Source organism: Anticarsia gemmatalis, chromosome 18 (genome assembly GCF_050436995.1).
Source record: "Anticarsia gemmatalis isolate Benzon Research Colony breed Stoneville strain chromosome 18, ilAntGemm2 primary, whole genome shotgun sequence".
In the NCBI taxonomy this organism is placed as follows: domain Eukaryota; kingdom Metazoa; phylum Arthropoda; class Insecta; order Lepidoptera; family Erebidae; genus Anticarsia; species Anticarsia gemmatalis.
In genome coordinates, this window is record NC_134762.1 from 9034154 (window position 1) to 9055720 (window position 21567).

The following is a 21567-nucleotide window of genomic DNA, read 5'->3' on the forward strand; positions in this document are numbered from 1 at the left end:
TAGCTAATGTTGTTGCATTATAAATGTTGTTCAACGGAAATAAATATTATTAATTATGTTGCAAACATTGTGTCTCACTGAATTATGTTTACAGTTCTTTGTGGCAAATAAAGTTATTCTTAAACTGACTTATACTTACAACTTTAGCAGTATTCATTATTGTCCTGTTGTCTGAGTGATAGCTTTATAGAACTGCTGATTACTAAGTCTCGAGTTGGATTCCCAGTTTGGACTAAAGTGCTTTTTATTGTTTGATTCTTCCGACTTTTCTCCGAGTATACCATGCCAAACCACCAGACGTGTTGATATAAAGAATACAAAATAGTATTATAAAAGTCACTTGATACTTTAAAATCAAACTATAATGACTAATTTTAGGATAGGTAACGAACTACAGAAATGAACATCACAATTCCATTCACCATTCTACATTCAATAATTCATTACTGTTTCACCCACATTCAGTCGTATACCTACAGACAAAACAAATGAATTTTGAGGTTAAAAACCAACATCGCGGCTCGCTGAGTTTACACTGCATGTCAGTAGCGAATACACGCTCTGACAGTTATTGACAGGCAAATTGAAAAACTGAAAAATTGGCAAAGTTGCCGTTCGGACGTACGACGAATGTTTGATACTGTGAAAATTTTACACGGGTAAGAGTTGAGATAAGTATTAAACTTGACCTATTGATCCAATTTACAGAAAGTTGTAATATATTCTACAAACAATTTATAGGTTGTAGAACAGGGTATTCTATCTATATAAAACTCAAAGGTAACTGACTAACTGACATAGTGATCGATTAACGCACAGCCGAAACCACTGGACGGATCGGGCTAAAATTTAGCATGCAGGTAGATGTTATGACGTAGGCATCCGCTAAGAAAAGATTGTAACCAATTCTTCCCCCAAGGGGATAGCTATAGCAGGTGGCGAAAATTTGTATGAAAATTCTGTCCTAAGACACAAACCACATGGACAAAGTCGCGGGCAGAAGCTAGTACAAACATAAAATCACGTCTCATTCTCATAGGGAGACGTTCTTTTTAAATGTGTGAATTCACTCATTTAAAAAGAACGTCTGCTCTCCCGAGGCTCGTAGATTTACGATCTCAACTTCCATACTTTGGACAATCGCTGAGAAATTCTTGATGAACTCAACACTACCTATTTGACCTTAGAGATTCGTACCCGAGTCCTTTGCATCACACTAGAGATTTATCTTTAACACAGTTCTTGAAGGAATGCAAAGACCTGCACTTGGCCAGCGTGGCCTTCAGTATTAATATTTCCATGTATTGAGAGCACAGCCTTGCCCAGTAGTGAGACAACCACAGATTAAAAGTTAAATCAAATTGAAGAAAACTCCGTCGGAAAAATAAGATGTTTCTAGAAAACGCTTTCCGCAAAGTAAATATTTATTCCAATAGCGTTTCCCGTTCACAACACCATAGTACAATATTTATTCAGAAAAATATTAGCATTATTATAATGAGGCATTTACATTTTTCTTATTACTGGAGTAAACATAACAGGAAACTTACAAAGTGGGACATTCATCGTGCTAATGGCCAATTTATGTAAACGCCACTCCGCGGTCCGTCAACCGAAAATAAAGGGATATCTTCAAGATAAATTGAATGAAAGTGGCCGATCGAAGGTTAGCAGTACTTTTTTCCACGAAATCATTGCTTATAAGTGGCAGGACCAGTAATCAGGCTCTTGCTCTGAGGTTTTTATTATTATTATATTGTTATCCTTTTAAAAGACAGATCCCGCACAAAACATTGCTCATGTGTCAACGAGGGGACTTTTACAAACATACAAACAACGGACACATGAACAACCAAACCAGATTATTTTTTTTGTGGGTCGCGCAAACGATTTGATTTTGATTGAATTATTACAATAATAGTATAATAGTAAATATTAGTTTAGGTACCGGATTAGGTATCAATCCATTGATAGCAGTCGGTAAACAATTATTGCACCGTAGATAAAGTACTAAACATTTACCGGTTTTTTCTTAGACGAAAAAGATAATGTTGTGTTCCGAAATGTGAGCTAATGCATTATATCATTTACAATATTTACTTACATGGGTAGTAAATAATATGATCGACCCAAATTAAGAACACGAGATAATAGAGGAATCTATTATATCTTTTCCGATGACATAAAACGTGGCTTTCTAGCGTCTTATAAGAAACTTAGATATTTAAGATAGATGCTACGTGATTCTAAACTCAGCTATACGGGTCCCATGTGCAACGTAAAATTCGTTTCATCCTATATTGAACAAGGAATTGCGAAAAAGATTTATGAAGAAATTTTAGCTGCAAGCCGTTGGCTTAGAGGCTGGTAGCTACTAAACTTTTAGGTTCAATTTAGATCAAGGATGTCGGCTATATTTGTTAGTAGCTTTGAGTTCAAAATTTACTAACCTTATCAACGGCAAAATCGGCCCTTCCGCCACCAGCCCTTTTTTAAGACATTGAGATCAGTCGCGCTATTGTTTACCACCATCGACTATCGATAGCTTTCGGGAAATTTTACGTGAAAATCTGATCAGCGTCTCTAGCGGGTGCCGTAGAAACTATATTTTGCAGCAAAATTTAAATGCCATAATCTCGATATTCGATAATATCGACTGTAAAGAATCTCGCGTAGCGGAATTATTCGTAAAGAAAGTTCCATGACTAAAGCGAAACTGACTACACTACAATACGCAGTACCTACCGCCTTAGTAAGCGGTATTGTTTAACGCAATCTGTTTTAATGTTACCGTTATGAGTACCGAGTAACCATGGGCTTTTGATACCGCAAGTGGTAGCAGATTTTACACTACCATCATGTTTATTTGGAACCCATCTTTTTACCCTTCCATTCTATTCAATAGTAATTAAAACCAGCCATCTACTTACAAATCAAACATGAATAGCATCAACATCATGCATGTAACAAAAGATAAACGTCATGAACGAGAAGCGATTCAGAAAGCTGCAGTCTGCATTCGAACAGTGAAATTTCTATTACGCCATGAGATTTCCAATTTCCGTTCGTTCGTCCCACGTTTTCATTGGTCTTCCAATCAACTGGGTGTGTACTTAGCTGTCTATATCGTAAATATTATTTTTTAACGTACCATTCATTCGTGTAAATAAGTTTTTTATCAGATTTTGTTTTGCGATTGCCGTTTGAGTCGATTCGATTCTTTACTTTTGTATAGTTTGTAATAGGCATTTAAATAAGTGCGTAAGTATTGTAGGATAATGAGTTATTTTATCAGTGAAATATTTTTTTTATTATTATTTATAATATTTTGAAGGCAAAGGTATTTTGCTTTAGCAGAAAACCACATAACAAGCTTTTAAGAATTTTAGCTGAATGTTAATTCTACTTTGCTGGCCAAATTGCAGGGACTTTCATTCAGTAACTATATTTTATTTAGCTATTATCATCCCACTGTTGGGCAAAAGGCCTCCCCTATTTTTCTGTTGCTGTCTCAATTGCGTGATATGCATACCTAATTAACATCGAAGATATTTTCATTTACCTTAGGCAAAGTCAAATTATTTTACCTTTCCCTAAATTTTCCTTAAGTTTTAATCCTCAGCCCGCGGCGTGGTAAGAAAATATATACCAATCAGTTTATACTTGTTTTATTAAGAAATACTTTCTAACACTTAAGTATCTGCAGTATTCAATTAAGTTAATATCGGAACTTAAAAGTCCTTATCCGGAGTTCGAAGCAGCCGTATCAAATTCCAAAGTTTTGCGAAACGTGCAACTGAACTTCCGTCTAGAAACTCTCTACTTGCAGATACTTTTACTGCTTTTAGAATTCAGACTATCTAGCTCATGTTATTTGAATCACATGGTTTTGAAGTAAATAACATTATGTAGGGTGTTTTTACTGATATATTTATATGAACAAACATACATACATATGTATATATGATCGTATTTGCAGTCATATTCCAGTTATTTAAAGTATTAATTGCGATTTTAGATACATATATTATGAAGTTGCAATCTGAAATGTGAGCTATCATCACGGATATCTTGGATGCGGGAAAAATACCTCGACTGAGTAATAAAATCTTTCTTTTTCGCATAAATATCACAACAAACAAAAAAATATAAGAATAGAATCATTTCCCCAAAAAGCCATAATAATATGTAAGTAGTGTAATATGATTGTATTCGATTTATTAATACGGCTACAGGCTGCAGATCACGTAGATTAAAGCTATATCTAAGTAGGACCTAACACTCACGAACTACTTAGTTTTATAAGGTCTTATTGGACACCTGTTTCTTTCCTCCTAAAGATACTCATCATCAAAGCAGCAATTTCAAAGTCACAGACGGACCTCAATTCGGTTCATTCGTGTAGCATGGTGGCGGGAGGTACTATCGAGTGACAAAGGCCTTCAGATTGATGGCTGCATGTTTGTTGCATACCCCAGTCACCAATTAACTGGCGCATCTGTTCGCTCCACCGCATCGTTTGTTTGTAGCCTGAATAAAAGGTTTTTGTATCTACCTGGTATCGTGTGTGGAAAATTCAATGTGTTTGTCATAGGTCCATTTTATATTTTTGTTGACATATCATTTCTTTAACTATCGCGGCTTGTGTACATCATACTAAATTGCTAAACGGGACTTATACGCGATGAGAATTTTAAAAATTATGAAACCTTATTTGTAACTCGACGTTTCATTAAAACATTGTCCTATGAGTGATAGCTTTGGATAACATCGTGTCCATAAAATGCGTACTTATTAACTACCACGGTTCTATACAATAGTAGGAAAGAAACAAACAGCTTCATACATTCAAAACATATCGGCCACACCTCTATGAATTTCATTTCTGGAATCATATAATTTCTTTTCTTAAGTAATGGTTTACGATTCTGTTTATTTTTATCTTCCTAGACTTTCCTCTCAACGCTGGCTTACCAAACAAAAATAAGAAAAGCATATTTTCCGCAGATTCAGTCGTCCCCGAATCGATACATCACAACCGATCAAGCTTTTTATGGTAAATGAAAGTAACAAAATAATAAGATCGTATTCTGGCCCGGAGCCACAACTGTGCCATGTTCCCGCCATAAAAAAGAAATACAATCTACAAAGTTTGATAATAAATCACTGATTGGTAGAAAATTTTACAATATTTGCGATAGATATCGGCCTTTTCGATATTTGGGTCGCCTCGTATCATTTGTTTCAAAATGATGTGGCTGTTTCAAATTCCCTGCTTTGGTAACAAAATAACAGTAAAATTTGTATGGGTGATACACAGAAGATAATATGACTGTCATACGATTTCATTCTTATATTTCGGTGGCGATATAAATGTCTCAAGTAGGAAGATGATAAACTTCAGTATTTTCAAAGACATTTTATGGCGCTATTGGAAAAAGTATAACTTAACTACGCAGTCATGAATGATTGTCTGCATCCGTAACTATCAAAATACTGGATAATCCGTTTTTATGGCTAAATATACCGTGCGCTCCGTCTTGATTACAAATTCATTTTCTATTTCAACCGTTTAAAAGTTATAGGAATTTTTAACGGGTCTTCAACTATCTCCCCGGTGAATTTCAGAAACACTCGCAGCGAAATATATAGCCATTAACATATCTATTAAATCCCGCTGAAAAACAGACTAGGCACATTAAGTAGAACACGAGAACTGAGGGCAAAAATTAGTAAAGAGAAAGTTTTCGAAAGGAACTGTCGTTGTTTACACCCCGGAAATTCCACACAAAATAAAAGCAATGTAATTTATATTAGTATCACGTATTATACCTTGGAGATTATTCGCATCACGCGTTCGTATAGCTTTATCACGGTGTTATCTTGTTGACGCAGCCGGTAGAGGGCACCCTTGTATTCGTCCCGCCGCCGCGCCGTCCCGGACACTCAGTGAGAAATTAAGTTTAATGATATAAGATGTACGTGTAATTATTTGTATCACTTTATTTAGGCTTTATGTGTTTTTTGTCTGGATTAAAAAGGGTTGAAAATACCTGTCGCATCAGCTACACTTCATGAAAAGTTATGACACATTTTAGCATAAAAAACGACATAGTGACGTCACAATTTCGTATTTTCGTTGGCAGCAAATAAGACTCTAGTTATTATTTTCTGTTTCTAAAACAGTGTGTGAGTACGGATTTAAGTCAAATATCGCTAAAGTTGATAGACATTTTCTGATGTAGTCGATTCCCGGATTGGGACAATTACATGCATACATTTCTGATAGGGGTAGGCAGATACCAAAGTACATTACTTGGTTTAATCCTAACAAATTTTACTAACTTCATTCACATTTTGACTGCCTCCGTGGCGCAGTGGCTTAGGTCGCCACGCCGATACCACTGCAACGGGAGGTCGTGGGTTCGATTCCCACACGGGACAATTATTTGTGCGATCCACAAATAATTGTTTCGGGTCTGGTTGTGCTTTGTGTCCGTTGTTTGTATGTTTGTAAAAGTCCCCGCGACACAAGAGCAATTCTTAGTGCGGGAGTTGTCTTTTTAAAAAACAAAAAAATTCATCTCACATACAACTACTTTCCCCCTATCTGCTAATAGTTTCTGTACGAACGATATCAGTAAAACACGTTTTTATGTATGTTATTTTATTAAAAAACTATCATACATTTAAGTTTCAGATAGTATACAGTAAATAGGTACATAATTCATAAAGTTTCAAAGATCTAGTAAAGTCACGAAATAGTAAACATTTTAAAAAGAGTCTTCTTAAATGGCAAAAAAGATGCTTTCAGTCTTTGAAAAATAAAATTTTCATTCTGTTCTGAAGTAAATTCTTTATAATAATTAACAATTCTCGATTATTCCAATAGTTTTTCTAAGATATTTAAACAGACAATATTTTTGCTACTACTACAATTATATATTTAACATAATCTTATGTGTTTTATATGGATTAATACATATTAAATAAATGTTAAATATTTATCTTATAGTTACATAAATGAGGTTAGCTTCGCCACTTGCTAGATGCAGAAATTAAGAGTGGTTTAAAGTCATCAGTTAACCGTGAAATGTAATGTAACTAAGGTATCCAATAGCTAACTAACTAAGATATTATAATTTATACGCAAAGAAAACTAAGACAGTTAAAGAAAGAAACATATTTCATATTTCTAATTATACCTCACGTGCCAGTGGCGCCGCCTGGTGAAATATTCACGAACTAAACATTGTACATACTACGGATTTTTGACTAGATTTTTTAAGATTTAATTTAATAGGTATATTTTAGAATATGTCATGTTTTACTTCTACTATACTCATAGTTAGTATTACACAATCTACATTGTTATATCAGTATAGACGATGAATACGACACTCTATTCTATTCTTAATATTTTAATAGTAGGTATATTGTTTATAAATTAGTTTAGAATTTTTCACGAGCTCATTCTGAATTTACACGACGAGCCATTTTAATAGACAAATAAAAACAAACACTAGAAAAAATAATAGCTGCAGCAATTATAATTTTTTTGACAGAAAGTTTTTTTACATTTCCTCACAAAAAAATAACCAAACCAAAATGAGAGAATCAAACTAGAGGCTATGAGTACAATAGCACTGCATGCTAACCATCAACCAAATAGCATCACGGAAACAACTTTGAAATTCAAATAATATATTATATAAACCTTGTAGTTTCACTTTAAAAATGTATTTTCTATCTGTTCCAATGGCTCGGCCTGCTAGCCCATATACATTATATTGTAATAAGTAAATACCATTAGTATTTAAAAATGTATAACTATGATAGCTAAATTGACAGCCACTCTAGGAAAATACACAATTGCTATTTAGCCCATCTACACACTTTTCTTACAAAAGAAGACTGTTAAAAGAGAGAAGAAAAAAGAAAAGTTATGTTTTTATAACTTAGCTACTGGTAGTGTGAAATTAATTCGTAACTTAAGCTTAGTAACATTATTATTGCACGAAAAACCGGGCTGCTGGAATGTTGTAGAGCCAACTTTTATTTCATATGTCTTTAGGCACACGTTATAAACACGTTAAGGTAGGAACTAAATTTCACCTCAATTGACAGATTCAGAATTTGGCAACACTAAACTTAAGTGGGACAGACTGAACTGCCAGAAAACAAAAAGTAGACACATTGTTTTTCTATGACTCTAATATTATTTTTAAAACATTTAGAATATGCTATATATTGCCAATAAATGGTACAATACTGTGTATAAAATTTGAAACAAAAACATTAAATTCTACATTATTTCCTTAAAACTAATTCCTCTAGTAAATGACAGAGATCATCAATTAAAAACCTTGTTCTAGACTTTTTAGAGCAGTATAGAATACAAAACAGAAACGTCAGTATGTATAAAAAACAGGTAAATTGTGCGTATACCAATTTTACCGACTATTTCGAAAGTAGTAGAAACTTCAAAAATACTATTACGACGCCATACTTTCAAGTCTTCAAATGCTATCCAATCAGAATCAGTGTTTTTCTGATTCTGACTGGATAGCATTTGAATTTTGAATTTGGATGTTTCTGTTCATGACTTTTGCTTGATCATTTATGATAGATTGAATAGAATGCATCAGCATACCACAGGTAAATACCAGACAAATATGACTTCTAAACTGTCACACAAAATTGGCAGTGAAAGAATCACGCATTAAACAGCTATTGAAAGACAAAATCTTCGCAAAAGAGTTACAGCTATTTTAGTTATTTGAAATAGACAGATATTTAAACTAAAAAAGATCACAGCCAAGTGGTTTACAGTCACGCTTCCATCAACCATCGCACATTATTTCCATCTTAAGATATAAATATTTTATAACAAAATCCCATATAGGTGTCGCCAAAAAAACTTGAACAATTTTGCTACATCTGCTGTTTATACTCACTACTGTCCCACTGCTGGGCAAGGAGTTACAGGAGGGGAATAAACTTCGAGGCTACTACACTGACAAAGTGCGGGATGAGGACAGCTTAGTGCATGATTTAGGTTCGCTTGGAAATAGGTGTAAGCTGCGACTGCGAGAGCTATTGCGCTTCGATCGACCGATTGGTTCTACACTGAGTCTATAGTTCTTTGCTATCTACTGCAGCAATTTATGTTCAAGTTTGTTTGGCGACTTCTATACTAATGTCATATTATGATGTGGGACCAAATTCCACATTGGGTTAAAACAGTTTAACAAAATATTATCAGTTCTACTTCTATATGGTCTTAACTAAAGGAACTATGTTAGGAATACTGTTTCTTGTATGTAAAATTAAATATAAAAATATCTCCAGAAACAATAATAATTAAATATTGAAACATAACTCAAAATCAAGTACTCCTTGAGTAGTCTCTTACTCAAAATTAAGAAATATTTAAATAAATCTAGTTAATAAATTAATGATAATATTTGGTATAATACATTTGACTAGAAATTTTTACTATCCCGTGTACATTCTCTTTTCTTGATTTACTTTAGTTCACTGTACAAAGCAATGGTTGGCAGGTGATTTATAAATTGATGAAATACAGGTTTAATTTTGAATTACAAGATATTTTCAACACTTTCATGTTTTTTAGCTTCAAAATACAAATCAAATATACTACAAATATAATTTTAAGTAATATAATTTTAACCCATTCATATCCCACTGCTGGGCATGGGTCTCCTCCCGTAATGAGGGAGTAGTTAGGCCTTAAATCCACCACACTGGCCAAATACTGTAAGTGCCATTGGGGCCTTCACGAAAATATTGAATAAAAACATAACCCTTAGAGTATAATTAATATTGAAATTAATCAAGCCATAACCATTGCCTTGTTTCGTATAATCATCACATCTTTTCTCTCAGTCTTGCGTATCTCTCTATCTCTTTCCCTCTACAGCACAACGGCGACATCTGGTATGTATATGGTGCAACATTCCTCCTCTGGTGGTCTTGGTTTCGGAGTCTTGTCGAGGGACTGCCATTCCACTGGCTTTCCTCTTGACATCCACATATCACTGTAAGATAATAACAAAAGCTGTGATATATTTATTGAACTTATGCCAGTGATTAATTAGGAAGAAAGGCAATACATTTAATGACTTTGCCCTTGCATCAGTAAAGGGAATAAGATATTACTAGTACTGACAGCAGTAATTATACTTCATCACATGGGTGCATTATTTTATAGTGATTTACAAAAAAAAATTAAAAACATACATTTAACAAAAATAGTGCATATAAAACTTAAAATCATTTATTATTACAACCCCATTGAGCTAGGCTACTTTTTGATACTTTATATTAACATTGATGTCATTAGCAGCAAATTATAAAAAGATCCAAGTTCACATCCAATACTTCGCATTACTAACATAACCCTTCAAGCATTACTAGAAGGATCAAGTAGATTTCAAGTATAGTGTATCTAACCAAAGTTTAAAGACAGTATACTTACGTAATCTTGAAGTAGAGGCAGCAGAAGCAAGCCCCCAGCAACAAGCCGAGACACAAAGAAGTAGTTGTCAACACGAACTGTATCAGAGGAGCACCCACCATGTCCATCATGATTGTGCCGGTACTGAAATGAAATATGCACTGTATGATAAAAACTATTGCAAAAAAAACAAAAGACTACAATGCAGATACTGCAAAGAAGAAAAACTATCCAGCTTCATAACACAATGAGTACACTATATAGTTACTTTTTGCAAATTGTATTTATCAAATGTCTTTTGTACTTTAGAAAAATATTAAAATTATTATAAGACCCTCTATCTATAATTTTCTGTTTAAAGACAGTCTGGGTCTATAAATATATACTATAAAATAAAATAAGTAAATTATCGAGTATCTTTAAAATAATACAGATAAGATTACAGAATCATAAGTCTGCATTTTTTTAACAAACATTTTATTTTATTACTAACTAGCTGACCCGCGCAACTTCGTTTGCGTGTATCCCGCTACTTCGACAAATACAGTCAACGCACCAACACATATTGGATACTAATTTTCAATTCACAATAACTTCTCTTTCCCTTAACCGCGTTTAAAATATTAAAATGTTTTTTGGTTTCTGTGACTCTTCATTGATCGCCCCCCCTATCAGTTTTTGGAAAAAATATTTAAGTAATGTACAGATTTTTTTTTGTCTTATATGTATAGATCAAAGTCGTAGTACCTACTTTTTAATATTATTTATTTTTTATGTACCGTTTTTTTATATTTTTTGTTTTTTTTTTTTATGTACTTACCTACTTTTGTTATATACATCTAACTATTATTTTCTTGTTTACTTTTTAAATTATTTACATTCTACATTTTATTACTTTTAATTATTTTTTATTTACATTTATTTTTAGAAGATTAACTTTGTCTACATTTTTTGAAATATAATATAAGGTATACATACATTTTCATTTTAACGATGAGAAAGGTTTCCCATATATTTAAAATTAAAGACTATCTACAATTAAAAACTACCTAGGTAGGTAGATATACATGTTATTTTTTTTTATTTTCCTTTCATTTTTTTTAAATTTTTTTTCTTTACCTTTTTTATGTATTAGATTGTACTTTATTTATGTAGGTACACTATCTATTTTAATTTTTGATTTAGTACTTTTTGTATCTTTTATATTCCTTATGGACTTTTTTTTACTTTTTATTTACTTAAAACAATTAATTTTTAGAAGATTAACATTGTGTACCTACATTTTAAACTTATTTACTTTTTACATTTTTATTTTATCTTTACAACAATAAATTATTATATTACAGAACATTTATAGGGACGCTGCCCCCGCCGCCGCGGCCGGCCCGTACCGTGCCGCAATACTAATATCGTGATATCTCCTAAACTATATGTCTAAATAACACACTGTAAACTGCAAAAATAATCTAAATTAAATGCTCGTGATGATGAACTTACTTATTTTGATAAGGATATATGTATTATTGGTTATATCACCAGTTAAACATCACCCAACGAATTAAATGTTTTTTTAAAACAGAAAAGTAGTTTTTGTGACTTAAATAAAAAAGCTGGATATATGTCATCGCGGACTTTTTTGTAGAACTAATAAAGACCAATGTTTTTGCTATACATTGTTCTTACTTGTATCCAACGGTATAAGCGGCGCACGCACAAATGCAATCTTCAATTAGATTTTTTTTCTGACTTCTTGGACATAAATCGCTATAACTCAGCTAATATAGTTTCAATGTATTTCAATTATATAAAAAAACCTGTCGGAGAAAATACTCTTTCTATTAGTGAAAACCGCATCAAAATCCGTTGCGTAGTTTTAAAGTTTTATGCATACGAAGGGACTACAGACAAAATGGGCGACTTTGTTTTATACTATGTAGTGATACACATTTTGAATAGGATTTATTGATAGAACAATATCATAATTTAAGCAAGCATAATAGTCTACATATTCACGATAATTCAGCAATACGGAAATACAACATTTCAACAGGTAGGTGTGTAGAATAGTACATAAATAATATGAACCTATGTACCTGACCTGACCTAGATAGATAACAGTTCACTCGATAAACTAAACATAGCTTTCAAAATGCATAATTTTAATGCAGATTGCACTACAAAACCCATTTTACAAAACTTATAGCAGAATAAAAATATGTTTATAATTTTACATAATTGCGTCTTTACATTGTTACACAAAACATTCACTTACATTATTTCCCTTCTGCAGTTCCTAGAGTACAAGATAGTCAATCAGATATCCTGTTTTAAATCACTTTAATGCATAAATAAATTCACTTTATTTATTTTTTCACTTACAATAATAATATTTACCATCAGCGACCAGCAACATCGATTGATACAATTTGACAGATAGAAATGTCACTTCACTAAATCCTTCCGTTCTGAAATAGATCTCACATTTGTATGTGAAAAGGATTGATATTATTCGGGTAATAATAAAGTAAGCTTCGTTTCGTTCAGTTATTTTAATAAATAACACTTATCTTATACATTATTCTAAATAGAATGCTAAAAAAACAATCAAATGTTATACAACAAATACACCCGCTTCTTCCACAAAGACATTGCAATTTTGCGACTTCGGTTCAGGTGCCTTGGGCTTCAAGGACTGTTTCGGTGGATCGTACTTTCTATGCATTTTCTTAGCCAAAGCTTTTACCTCATTTCTAAGTTTTCGATCTCTGCAAAAATAAAATATTTATTATAAGACGCGCAGGCTTAGGAGGTACTGGGGGCACAAAGATGGTTTAAAATTGATTACTGATTGTGTAATTCGATTGTAAGAATGAGGAAGATGAAGATTGGTTACAATTAGACTATTTTTTATTATCGTTTAAAGTAACATTGTAACCACGCGGATACTGATTGCGTGGGAGATTGTCAATGCCATAGTTATGCGTATATTGTAGAGGACGACTTTAGATCATTTAAATTAATGATAGCAAGGCATGACCAACCTATTAGTACCCAACTAGCTGTGTTTGTATCTAAGAGCGCTTGGCAACTATAAAGCACTAGCTGACCCGCGCAACTTCTCTTGCGTCAACTAAGAGAATAGGTCAAAATTTTCCCCGTTTTTGTAACATTTTTCGTTGCTACTCCGCTCCTAATGACCGTAGCGTGATGTTATATAGCCTATAGCCTTCCTCGATAAATGGACTATCTAACATTGAATTTTTCAAATCGGACCAGTAGTTCCTGAGATTAGCGCGTTCAAACAAACAAACAAACAAACTCTTCAGCTTTATAATATTATAGTATAGATAAAAAAATGTGACTAAAACCATTAACTATTTTTGGGCGAAAAAATATTTAATTACGCACGATAGGGAAGACGCGTCAATTTTATGTTGCGGTTTTGACCATTGACTATCCTGCAGGTACCTACTGCTCAAAATACGCAAGACCTTTGTTGTCCAAATTGTCTATAAGAAAGTGAATTTCAACACATCACAATATTTACATGCGCATCTAATCGATAGTTCCAATGTAAGAAATGTTTTATAAGCACAAACCAAAGTCAAGCAGTTTTTTAAAACATATTTTACTCACGTGTAATCGATTCGGCAACAGTAAATGCACGCAGATAAAACGCAAATGGCGGCACATGTCATGAAAAACATAACAGCAATCATAATCCCGCGAAATAATTGCTGGCCTTCGATGTAGATTGATCCTGGAGTGGAGAAAATAATCATTTTGAGAGCTATTTTGGTATAAACTAATCATAACTAATGTATGACAACGTCTGTGCTTGCTTTACACCCGCGTCTGGGCCTTTTTCTTGTCTTGTCCAGAATATATTGTCTCCAAATAATTAAAACCATACCTAAGTCGAATGAAATTATAAAATTGGTGCTTACTTGCCATTCCTTCTTCTGCTAATATAGCCTCATCGTCTGAAAAAAGTATAGTCAAGTTCAGAAACTATGTCACAAATGGAAAGAGGTTTCTGCAAAGAATTGAAAATCTTAGGTACCTTGACTATCATAGTTTTTCTCAACTGTCTTCATTAGTTTCGGTAGATTTACAACACAGTCGGCTTTTACTTCGTCGTAAATATAAATTCTGCAATTAAAATGGAACTGTTTATTTCGACTCGGAGAAAAGTTTGACTGTCTAACTAAAGAGATAGTAAATATTACGATACATACCCGTCGCAGCCGCATTTTGGATCACAGACAGGAGGTTCCTGCACGAAAGAATTTATTTAATCTTCTCTCATAATTAAATAGGCTGGCGAGCGAACCTAGGTGTGCGGAAGTCCGCGGAAAAGAGTTGTCTTGGGTGAAAATATTACGACAAGAAGGTATTATATCGAAGTTACAAACAATTTATTATAGGTGAATTAATTTATTTAACTCCATAAATGACAAGATTCCTCATAAAATGTCTGTTGGCACTTGGCAGATGATTCGGGAAGTTAATTTGTTATCTCTTTTATCAACAATTTTAGTTGTACAAACTCGTAGTTTAAATCAAACTTTCATCTCTAAATTAGCTTAAAGTATCGTGTAAGCGTGATATACATTAGGCTATTGAAGAGTATAGAAGGCTTCAGCTCTTTACAGTTGGTGGACATAAGGCACAAGAAGCTGATAATCCCGTGGAAGTATTTGAAAAGCCGTAAATAATATACGCAGAACTACTGTACCAACTCATATTATAAAAATATACAAATGTTATAAATAAATAACTTACGGTGACACTCGTAGTGGTACCAAAATCGTCCGCAACTGATATAAACAAGAAAAAATCGGATCAAAATTATTAAATTAAGATAAATATTTCTGACGTGACGTGAATGATTTCTTGGTAGAATAAGGAAACCTCGTCATAACTATTGACGTAGGGCAAAATATTCAAGGAATGTTTAGCAAAATTTGCCGATATACATCGTATAAGATGAAACAGAAGAGTACACGTTTGATTCTACTTACATGTGCATGGTAATCCTAATAGAAAAACAAATGGTAACACAAATAACATTGTTTCTTTCATAGTCCTCGAAATAATCAACATCACTCTTTCACTAGTTGATTCACAAAACTGAAGTAACCACCTGGCACTGACGTACGTTCACTTCCTATAAATAGTTCAAACGTTACCCATCGACATTAATCCACAAAAACCATTTGAAGATATATTAATATTAAATATTAGAAATTTACTGACTGCATGTTTAGTCGCCACACGTTAGATTTTGCTCTTCTAGTTCCCGAAATAACTGCATGACCTCGCAACCATTCGTACTGTTATTCAATCAATCGCTTGTTACGTTTATTACGTTTTATGTCATTAGAATTTTATTTATTACTAGTTTTAATTGGTATAAATTATGACTATGCTAAAAATAAACCGATTGCTCTATTTTTAGCTCGTAATGTTTTCAAGACACGCGCTTAAGCTATTTTTACGTTGTCAATATGTATTTATTTTAAATGAACTTTCCTACTCCTAATAATATTTTGACACCGACGTAAATTACATTCAACGTATCCGAGTAGGTACACAGCTATTTAAATATAATAATATGTTTTTTTTTATTGTCTTTTCTTTCGTAATAAAGTAGGTAGGTACCTAGCTTACATTAACAATTAATTCTGGGTACCTATCCAGTCTTTAAATCCGAATACCTAAATACCGGTTCCCGACATGTTAACTGTACCTATTTATATAATTGCCCATTTAGGTACCTAATGTAACTACATACTTCTGTTTGAACATATATTGTGATTGTAGTAATTTGTAGAATGTTTAAAATTGGTAGATGGCAGAAATGTTCACAGTTTCACAGTGTCCAACCTGGAAATCGAACCCTTCGTCATCAGCAATGGGACATTGAAATTCCCGCGCTGTTTTGGTAATTCCGGTACTATTCGGCTTAATAAATATAAACGGGAAAGAAATGGCGTGATCATTCTTTAGGTTGTAGAGAAATATTATCTCGTGTCTTTGTGGCAAGTTCGATAACAGTAATTTTGTTTCACTTAAATACATAATATTATATCTATTGACATTAAGTTAAATTGACATAAGCTACGCACAGATGTGCATAAAGGAACGTAGTTTTCGTTCGGAAATAAAAGTTCATACTTCTACACGTAATCACATTCGAAATAGTTGAGACATTATAGTAAATGAGAATATACTAATGCTTGTATCAATTATTATTTAAAATAGACCTACTTTAATTTTAAACTACAACGAAAAGCATGTTTAATTATTTATTATGGAAAAATAAAGATTAACGATGCAACACTGCAAGTAAAAATTACGTAGCTTACGACTGTTTTTGTTTCTTTCTACCAAGCGAAACGCCCGTATATCTGCAAAAGTGTAAAAGAGATAGCGGTAAAGTTTGACTTTGTCGCTGCAACGTACTCGACAGTTGACGGAGAACGCAGTCCGTTCTACTCAAACTCAAATTGAAATCAAAAAACCAGTTTATTTACCGACCACATCCACGACGCGCGCGGATTAGGTATTTGTTACCTAAAATTAATTGTCCGTCAGTGTTTTCTCACGGAGATAATAATCACTGAAAATTTGCTACAATTAAATATAATTATTTTCTTTACGTGATAAAAGTTTAACATCTATATTGAAGTATATTAGTGTTTGAAGCGATTTTCGAAAGTCCTAAAAGTACCTATTGGGAGTGCTAAAAGGTGTGTCGTGTTCGAATTTTGAATCGTGAATAAACTTTTGTGCATTCACGTGAAAATACAGGTGTTTTGTTTCAATGCGTCCGTGTGTGCAAAAGAGATGTTGATACATTGTATAAAAGGTTTTCAATCAAAATCGATTGTCCGTTGCATAGTTGAGTGATCTTCGTGTGATTTCTTCAACGAGACGAGTTCGCAAGGTAAACGTGAGTAAAAGTTACGCTAAAATAACTGTTTCTAGCCTGAGATAGCAACTATTGCATCGTATGGTTCAATTAACACGGTGAAAAGTTTGCATTGATGCGAATTCTAGTGAGATTGCAATTGGAAATTGGTGTTTTGTTTTCCAATAAGATTGGCGATTGACAATAATGTTTTACGTTGTCAATTGTTTTGGTTTCGCATTCCTTTGTGCACTAAAGCATACTATCAGGCGTCGACCGGTTTGCATACTTGATAATTGCACAATAATGTTTATAAATGTAGTTGTGGAATGTTTGCGAAGTTTCGGGTGCATACATTAAATGCATGGTCTAGTTTCCTTTTGTCTATTGAGTTTTAGATACATTCCTCTATAAAACTAGACGTAGAAAATAGATATAATGCTGTCCTATAACTTAAATGAGATATAAATACTAATGATAAGTAATGTAACAGAGTAAAATATAAAAAAAATCCTCATTCCTTGGTTAGCACTGTCAATGATGAGCTAAAACAGCAATATGCAAATGAATGTATGCAAGTTTTAATCAACAAACACTTCATATGCCAGTCACAGGACAAGAATGCAACTTGTGTCCTTCAACTCATACAGTTGTCATGCACTGATGAAATTAATAAAACAAATGTTTATAGAGCTTCTTGAAAGTCTTGTTTAATTTGATAGCAATTTTTAGGTGAGAGCCTTTTTCCTGAGTGAGATATGTGGCATAAAATTTGATTCCTTCATAATTATCCTTTTTAAAATGCTACAAAACTTGTAGGTCTTGAAATACCTGTATCACAGTAAGACATATGACAAATAGGGCCTTAAATTAGACTGTAAAAGGTATACCTACTATAAAAAGTTTTATAAAATTACGAGATGACTGTTCAGTTTAATACACATTATAGTACAATATTTGTAACTGCAGTCACTAAGCAATTCTAATTTAAAATTTACATAGAAATATAGCATGCGGTAACAAACATCCTCTTCTACAGATGTGCGATCCAACCCGTCAGAGTCATCGAACAAGTGCACATCAAGCCTGATGTCCAGAACGTTCCATGAAGTTGGCTGAGTCATGCAGCCATGGCCAGCAGCAAGGCCCTGTATTCAATAGCGGTGGTCGCATTGGGCTTCATTTGTTTCGTTATTGGTGCCATTGCGGTCGGATTGCCTACTTGGGGCAATTTTTATAACTGTAAGTATACAAATTTTATCCGTATTATATAATATTAAGTAGTTTTGTAAATAATTAATCTCACATCCCTATTCCTTTTCACTGGCTTTTCAAATGTTAGATAAAATGATTGAATTGTGGTATAATTATAATATCTCGAGTATGTGTAATAACTTCACACCTTTATTAATCTGATTATGTGATCAGAAAATGGAAATATAGGCTTTTATTATTGTTACTATGTCATAGAAAGATTTACACTATTTTAAATTATAGTTTTATTTACGTCTAAGATATAAGGCATGATCATCCACCGGTGACAGTCTTGAAACTTGGTGATATTTCTTTCATATAGTCATATTAACACACAACAGATTGGTATAGTTACCTTAAAATGAATGATCGTTAACAACCATTTGCATAAATTTCAAATTGACGTAAACATTTGCAAATTACACACAAATTACACTGACAATTAAGCAAATCCACTGTGTGCTAATGCAATAATTAATGGCCCATTTTACTAGAATTTCATTCACTTTATTCAATACCAATTAGTAAAACACTTAATAGAATTACTTATGAAATAAAATTGTGGTTCTCAGATAGTAAATTATAGGTTTTGTGTGGATTTGATACATTAAATGTTTAAAATAGTTGAGATAAACAGTTATTAGGTATCTGTAACTTTATTTTTAATATAATTGGTAGCTTATGATGAGTACTGCGTCATGTGCATTAATTTCCGTTAATTCTTTATCCAGTCTAAAATAAACTGCACTGGTATATTTTATTCAAATCCCTTACAAAATTATGAAAAAGTAGTACAAATTAAACATTACATTTAAAATTTTAACATAAATATTATTGAAGAACAAACATTTGCTTGGTTACTTTATGTTTTGGCACAAGTTACACAGGCCACGGTCACAAGCGTATCAGTCTAATTTAATACCTACATTCGCTAAATACACAACGCAAAAGTAAAAAAGGCCAGACAATTTCTTACTATTTAATTTATTAACATAATAACTGGAACATCTCCTTAATAATAGCAAGAAGCTCTTGAGACATGCATGAGTGATTTGGTAACATGTCTTGGTTCACAATTGATTAATTAACTGACAATTTCACACTCTATTAAAAGCTGTTATTTACCCTAGATTTACAATGTAAGGTAATTGCTAAGTGAGATGTAAGTAGCCAAGGGAAATTCGTATCATTTTAACTACCTGGTGACTATTAAATATAAAAATTGGTGGCATTTATTGTTTTGATGGCAATGCAGTAAATAAAGCTGGGTACATACAACTGTAATTAAACTTTCACTGCAGCTGGGCAAATGTACCTGTCTTAAAAGAAAATTTTCATCTTCAAAACATCTGCCATGTGAAAAACTTTAACGGAGATTACTTCAAAAAACACCGACTATGGCTAGACTTATTTATGTACTGTAGTGTCATAGGCCAATTTACCGTAGCATAATTAACAAAATAAACATTTAAAAAACAGCACAAACCTAGTGGAACCAAACTGTCTGGTATAACATTACTGAACCAACTGTATGCAAAAAACACAATAGAATTAAATGAATTGGCCAAGCATTGTTGATAAGTGGGTTAATGAAAACAGTGCTTGTATTCTCAGGGTTCAAATTATATAGCGTTACTATATAAATGTAGTTCAACTAACCCATCGCAAGTACAGTCAGCAGCAAAAATGTTGTTCGAAAATCTTTATGATTTAAAATGGAAGTCATATTCTTGATGCGATTGTTAAGCGTCATGAAACTATTGAAAATAAAAATCAGTAAATTTCTATGTTTTGTTATGACACAGACTTGTAAAAAGTATTTTTTGTTGCGCGGAAGTATCGTAAAGAGTCATGTCGCGACGTTTATAGAACGTTACATTAGCAAGACCTTAATTTCATTTCATCAATAAATTCCAAAATTGGTAAATCTTCATTGTTAGCGTAATTCACACGCAACAACTTAAAATAACTTCATATACATATAGTTTCAGATAGATACTGAGTGGTAAAATTTTGAAAATCACTCAGCAAATGGTTCTGACTGTATCTACCTGTTTTCAATCCCTTGGGTAAACAGCCGTGATGTAATATAATAATCAATTGCAGGTTTAGATCACCATCATAATTAACTATGAGTCATTTATTAGATAAGAATTCTAACGTTGCAGCAAAAACCCCGTGTAGTAATGAACCCATTAATTAATTACGATCTCATTACTCACTTTACGACTTATTGAGTTAACTAGTTTTGTACATAATACGTTAATTACGTCATTTTATAAGACACTAGTCAAAAAAGTTTAAATTAGTATTTTGAGAGATCAACTGTTAATGCTAAAAATGTAAGAAGGTACAATCATTCTTCGATTTAGGGCTGATTTTTCTATGGTAAGAAAACTGGAATTCCGAATAATTCAATATTATAATTAAATTATAGAATTCGGTCCTAATACACATACCTACTCCCAATCAAGTAAATAACAAAATATGCAGGTAAATATATAGAGTTTCAGGAATCAAATACCTAAGTACTTTACGGGAATCGATGAAACCAGCCGGAAAAATATTTACCCGTCCATTTTCAGCTTAGCATGGCATTGAGTTATGTACTTACAATATATATTTACTTATATTAAATACTATTTCAAAATAAGCAAGAGAAGAAAATAAACAAGCATAAGCTTTATCTATACAGCCTTTAATGAATGTACCTAATTAGTATAGTTTTTAATTACTAGAGTAACTTGTAGGTACTGTTACATATAGAAAAATAAATTAAACATGCAATAATAAAACTTTAACGATCCCATTTTATGCTCTCTGGTTAGGGAAAAACAAATCTATACTAATATAATAAAGCTGAAGAGTTTGTTTGTTTGTTTGTTTGTTTGTTTGAACGCGCTAATCTCAGGAACTA

General features: G+C 32.8%; 2 protein-coding genes across 6 annotated transcripts in view; one reads left to right on the top strand and one right to left on the bottom strand.

The window, feature by feature from the left end:
• Nucleotides 1–12998: 12998 nt before the first annotated feature.
• Nucleotides 12999–15873, bottom strand: LOC142980621 (uncharacterized). Of its 2 annotated transcripts, XM_076126107.1 has the most exons (8): nt 15740–15873; nt 15505–15650; nt 15266–15300; nt 14719–14756; nt 14544–14632; nt 14428–14463; nt 14117–14240; nt 12999–13245 (listed from the first exon to the last, which is right to left on the bottom strand). In XM_076126107.1, exons 2-8 carry the CDS (start codon nt 15584–15586, stop codon nt 13092–13094), a joined length of 558 nt encoding a protein of 185 aa, XP_075982222.1. In that variant the 5' UTR covers nt 15587–15650; nt 15740–15873; the 3' UTR covers nt 12999–13091. The 2 variants fall into 2 exon arrangements, with proteins under 2 accessions (XP_075982222.1, XP_075982221.1); XM_076126106.1 differs by having other exon boundaries at nt 15505–15816.
• A 1103-nt stretch (nt 15874–16976) lies between these two features.
• Nucleotides 16977–21567, top strand: part of LOC142980422 (uncharacterized) — a 40891-nt gene continuing 36300 nt past the window's right edge. The window contains exons 1-2 of one of the 4 annotated variants that reach the window (XM_076125788.1): nt 16977–17438; nt 18436–18638. In XM_076125788.1, the coding sequence (XP_075981903.1) occupies nt 18527–18638 (112 nt within the window). In that variant the 5' untranslated portion in view covers nt 16977–17438; nt 18436–18526. The remainder of the gene's footprint in view (nt 17439–18435; nt 18639–21567) is intronic. The other 3 variants (XM_076125786.1, XM_076125787.1, XM_076125789.1) reach the window with 3 other exon arrangements.

Bases quoted from the DNA above. Each gene is read 5' to 3' on its own strand.
- LOC142980621 (XM_076126107.1), bottom strand. From the start codon at position 15,586: ATGTTGATTATTTCGAGGACTATGAAAGAAACAATGTTATTTGTGTTA. The intron at 14,633-14,718 runs GTATGTATCGTA...TTTTAATTGCAG, and splicing joins CCAAAATGCGGCTGCGACGG to AATTTATATTTACGACGAAG. The intron at 14,241-14,427 runs GTAAGCACCAAT...TCTCCACTCCAG, and splicing joins AGCAGAAGAAGGAATGGCAA to GATCAATCTACATCGAAGGC.